This window comes from Rhagoletis pomonella, unplaced genomic scaffold (assembly GCF_013731165.1).
Source record: "Rhagoletis pomonella isolate Grant_MI unplaced genomic scaffold, Rhpom_1.0 Rhpom_scaffold_10822, whole genome shotgun sequence".
Classification (NCBI taxonomy): Eukaryota; Metazoa; Arthropoda; class Insecta; order Diptera; family Tephritidae; genus Rhagoletis; species Rhagoletis pomonella.
Window position 1 is genome coordinate 1 of NW_023469351.1, and position 5,447 is coordinate 5,447.

Here is a 5,447-nt window from a genome sequence, read left to right on the forward strand (position 1 = left end):
GATAAACATATTTTATGTTGCTGGCTTATCCGCTGCTGCTCCGAACATCCTCCCCCCCGTTGAAAGGTCAGGGCTTTCAACAGAATCCTTCACCGGGAGGACACACAGCTTTTTCACGGCTCGTCGCGTTATGCCGCTAGATGTTTTTAAAAGTGCCACACGTACGACACCGTCTGCTCCAGGGACAACTTCGATTACCCGTGCTAGAGGCCACTTCAGTGGTGGTGAGTTTTCTTCCTTTATGCATACGACATCATTGACTTGAATGTTGGCATGAGGTAAACGCCACTTTGCGCGTTGCTGTAGAAGAGTTAGATACTCTTGAGTCCACCGCTTCCAAAAAACCTGTTTAATGTATGTTGCACGCTGCCATCGATCAAGTCGGTCGTAGTTTAGCGTCGTTAGATCCGGTTCCGGAAGAGCTGTCAGAGAACCACCAATCAAAAAATGGCCTGGCGTTAGCACATCTAAATCCTCTGGGTTTTCTGAAAGGGGTACGAGAGGACGAGAGTTAATTACAGCACAGATTTGACATACCAAAGTACGCAATTCATCGAAGCCAAGCAGTGATGAGCCAACGGAACGATAGAAATGTTGTTTGGCTGTTTTTACGGCCGCTTCCCACAAACCGCCAAAGTGCGGAGAGCGAGGTGGGATGAAACGCCAATCAAAGCCATTACTGAGGCAAAAGTTGTGGACTTCGCTGCGGTGTTTCTCGCTGAGGGCTAAGTTCCGTAGTTCTTTAAGCTCGTTCTTGGCGCCTACAAAATTCGTCGCATTGTCAGACCAGATGCAGCTGGGTATGCCACGCGTAGCGATGAATCGTTTTAGCGCGTCAATGAAAGCACCTGTTGAGAGGTCTCTTACCATCTCCATCCATACAGCCTTTGTGGCGAAGTAAATGAAAACGCTTACATAACATTTGTGGGGCGATTTATTGCGTACTTCAGGCTTGTAATAAAATGCCCACAGTAGTCCACACCGGTGACTATGAATGGGCGCGAGGCCTGAATTCGCTCTTTAGGCAGGTCGGCCATTATGTGCTCGACAAGGCGCGGTCTCGATTTGCAGCAAATAATGCATTTTTGTAGGACTCGAGTGATTGTTTTCCGACCACCTATGGGCCAAAACTGCATTCGAATGAAGGCGAGTAAAGCTTGAGGACCTGTGTGATGTTGTTTGCGATGAAAAAAGGTTATTATACTAAATGTCAGTGGATGATCCTTCGGAATAATGCGTGGGTGGCGCGATTCAAAACTAAGCATAGAGTTTTTTAATCGCCCGCCGACTCTAATAATTCCAAAGTCATCAAGAAATGGTGATAGCGAAACAATGCTGCTCGAACTCGGGACGCAATTATTGGCCTGTAATGCCGTGTACTCCGGCCAAAGTTGCGCTCTTTGTACTAAGCGAATAAGCAGTTGAGTTCCATGGTGAATATCTGCGGCTGTGAGCTGCGAAGAGCTTGGCGATGTTGTAATATTGACAAATTTGCTGACGTACCCAAAAATGCGTTGAACGAAAGCGAAATGTCATTGCGGTTATGTGCGGCAAGCAACACCTTTTGTCGAAGTTCTGGAAGTTTTGGTTGTGGTAGACACATGCGCGGCCAGCTGCCCTCCACTTTTCGCAAAAATGACGGGCCGTGCATCCAAAGTGAAGATCCTAGAAGTTCCTGCGGGGTAGCTCCTTTGGATAAAATGTCCGCCGGATTCATTGCTGTCGGAACATAGTGCCACCGGAATCTGACCAACAATGAAATGAACAGTTAAAAAGCTTCATTTTTGTAAACTCACCCATGAGTTGTGCCAGCAGTGTTGCTGCACAGAGTTCCAGCATGGGCACGGTGATAGTCTTCAGTGGAGCGACACGGGCCTTCGAACACAACAGGTGCACTTGTACCTTACTATCCTTGGCTGAACGCGTATAAACGCAAGCCCCATAAGCTTCAAGGCTTGCATCGCAAAATGCATGAATTTCTGTAATGGCCCCAGGTTGCAAGACGTAACGAGGAAATGATAGGTGCTGTATGTCTGCAAACCCGCTGCAAAAGGCAGACCAGGCGGTGTTTAACGATTGCGGTAGACTCTCATCCCACTCAAGCTTGTCTCTCCACATGCGTTGCAGAAGAATCTTCGCCTTGGTCAGCGTAGGGCCCATTAGTCCAAGGGGATCGTAACAGCGAGCTAGAGTAGACAACGCAGAGCGTTTTGAGTTTTTACCGAGTTCTCGTTGTGGCACAAACGAAAATAGCAGCTTGCCCTTGACCGGATCCCAAACTAGTCCCAGAGCTTTGGTGATGTCACTGCCATCGTCAAACTTAAGGAAACGTTCCTTTTCTACGTCAGGTATATCACGAAGGATATCTGGACTATTAGAGCACCACTTGCGTAACTTAAAGTTTCCTCGAGCAAGGAGGCTAGTTGTTTGTAGCTTGATATTCAGTACTTCTTCCATCGAATCGCCTCCAGATATCAAGTCATCTACGTAGAAGTCTCGACGCACTATTTCTGCACCAATGGGGTAAGTCGAGGATTCGTCAGCTGCGAGTTGGTGCATGGCACGTATGGCCAGAAATGACGCAGGCTTAGTTCCATAAGTCAGCGTGTCTAACTTATAGATGGCAAAGTTTTCCTGAGGAGATTCACGCCACAATATGCATTGGAGCATGCTATCTGGTGGGGTGACGCGAACACACCTATACATCTTACAGATGTCCCCAGTAAGTGCTATGGGAAAAGTACGAAATCTAATAAGGATATTAAAAAGTTTCGGCTGAATAGTTGGGCCTGCCATGAGTAGGTCGTTCAGCGAAAAGCCCGAAGTAGTGGATGCAGAGCCATCAAAAACCACTCTCAGCTTTGTTGTGCTACTGTCATCCTTGATGACGCAATGATGCGGCAGAAAATACTTGCATTGTTGAAAAACCTCATTGGTAACTAGCGACATGTGATTAAGGTCCAGATATTCCTTTATGAACTTACTATATTCTGTTTTAAGCTCAGGGTTACGAGCGAATTTTCGTTCAAGACTTTCGAAGCGTTGACGAGCTTGCAAATAGGAGTCTCCAAGGGCCTCCACACCACGCTTCATGGGAAGACGAACTGAGTATTCGCCTGATGACAATCGCAAATAATTTTCCCGGAAGTGGGCTTCGCAGTCGATATCTTCTTGGGAGGCCTTAGAGATCGGCTCGAAGTTGTGCTCTATTTCCCAGAACTGACGCACTAAATCTTCCAACCGAGTGGAAATAATATCACTGGAGGACTTCCGTCGCACCACAAAAGATGATAGTTTTGGAGCTTGTTGCCCCCCTCCAGATAGCACCCAACCGAGGTGTGTTTTCTGAAGGAGTGGTAAACCGTATGTCAAGCGTATCTGCCCTACACATAGCAGATCGAAGAACAATGCTGCTCCAATGAGCAGATCAATTCGCTGCGGTAAGTTGAACCCAGGATCAGCTAGTTGTATATTCGACGGAACATTCCACTCGTTGGTGCTCACGGAGCAGCCAGGCTGGTTGTCGGTTATGGTTTGCACAACAACAGCTGTTATGTTTGTTGAGAAATCTGAAGTCCGCGACTTCAGTACGAGGTCGACTGAGTAACCCTCCGTTGAGAAATTGGCATCTCCAATGCCAGATACTGTAGCAGAAGATTTTGCTTTTACAAGCTGCAATTGGTTTGCAAGGCGAGTTGTGACAAAGTGTAACTGGGAGCCAGAATCTAAAAGCGCCCTGCAAGGCACGAAGCTTCCAGCACGATTTTTTACCAGAACGACGGCAGTAGCTAGGAACACAGCATCAGAAGGAGATACTGGGGCACTAGGCGACACAGATAACGATGCAGTCATAGCGTTGGATTGAACTGTAGCTGCCGACGAAGCTTCGGCTTGGCTATTGATTAACGATGCAGTTGAGCGTTCGAAATGCAAGAGCGTGTGGTGTTTCGACTGACAGGCGCGGCACGATCCGGATTTGCAGTCACGAATTTGATGCCCAGTCTTTAGGCAGTTAAGACAAAGGGAAAGCGTAAGTTCGGAGACAAATTTGCGAAGCGTTGACAGCTATAAATTGCATGCTCGGCAGATCCACAAAACACACAAACACCTTTTGAGCCGTTGGAAGCAACAAAGGATTTCCTCTGACCAGTACTCACGTTCTTGTTAGCTTTTACCGCCTGACTAGTCGGTGTCTGCATAGAATGCTCAACGTTCTCGAGTGTTCTGCAGCGCTTCTCCAAGAACATAGCTAATTGATCCCAGGATGGCAGTTCGCTGATCGATGAACTCTCCTCCCATTTAGCTTGCGTCTTTTTGTCGAGTTTCTGGATCACCAATTGTACGATGATGCCATCTGCGATCTTCCCATTGGATGCGAGCGACTGCAATGCGCGTATGTGTGCTGTGACCTTATCTGTCAGCCCTCGTAGCTTGGTTACGTTTGAATCTGCCCTCTCTAGCCCAAATATCTCCCTGACGTGTGCCTGAAATATAAGACGTTTGTTATCGAAGCGTTTTTGTAAAAGATCTAATGCAGTGTTATAATTAGCGCCGTTTATTTCCAGCGAGCGCACGGTGTCAAGGGCAGCGCCGCTCAGACAGGAACGAAGATGCTGCAATTTGTCGATGTTGGTGAGGTCGCTGTCCTTGTCGATTATTGACGTTAACATTGAATAGAAATTTGTCCACTCGGTGTAGGCGCCACTGAATCTAGGCAGTGTCAGCAATGGCAAGCGTGAGCTATTAGCGTTCACAATGATTGATTGGGTCTCACTAGAGTTCATTCTGAGCGTGGAGCAATGTTGCGAGGCACTACGTTTACCAATCTCGCGTTGCAGTGTAGCTCTAAGGTTGATTAGAGCAGCATCGAAGTTACTTGGCAGGTCGCTGGCAATGGAGTCGAAGTCCAATTCCTCTAGGCTTGTGTGTGCGGCAGAAAAACTGGATTTCAATTCGCCTAAGGATTCTAGCATTGCTGAAAGACTGTACTCATCCATACTGTGTAGCTTGTCTGCGTCCAACTCGTTAATCAAGCTCTCCAGTCTGCTGAATATGGCCTTTGTTTTCAGCTTTAGAAAAGCTACTCGATCTGCACCTTCCCCTGGCATGACGAAGTTGCTGACGTTTACACTAGTGTGGCAGAATTATCTCAGTAAGCGGCCGGAAACAAACGAAAAATCGCGTGATACGATCACGTCGGGGTCACCAAATGTTGAGCTACTAAGCCTTTTTAGCAGCTATTAAAATAAAACAAACGATGTATGCATAAGTTAAGCAACTGTATTTAACAAGATTTGGTCCGCGACTAACTAACAGAAAGTTCACCTTGAACTATTTAAGTAGCGGTACGTATGCACATACATATATGTATGTATGTATATACGTATGCTTTATACATAGTATAAAGGGGAAACAAAATTAGCACAGTTTAAATACATACAAGTAAA

The 5,447-nt window shown here is 46.7% G+C and overlaps 1 protein-coding gene across 1 annotated transcript; it reads right to left on the bottom strand.

The window, feature by feature from the left end:
- Positions 1–1,713: 1,713 nt before the first annotated feature.
- LOC118756544 lies at positions 1,714–4,997 on the bottom strand. The gene is made up of 3 exons (XM_036491303.1): positions 4,158–4,997; positions 1,797–4,002; positions 1,714–1,745 (listed from the first exon to the last, which is right to left on the bottom strand). Exons 1-3 carry the CDS (start codon positions 4,995–4,997, stop codon positions 1,714–1,716), a joined length of 3,078 nt encoding a protein of 1,025 aa, XP_036347196.1.
- Between the last annotated feature and the right edge of the window lie 450 nt (positions 4,998–5,447).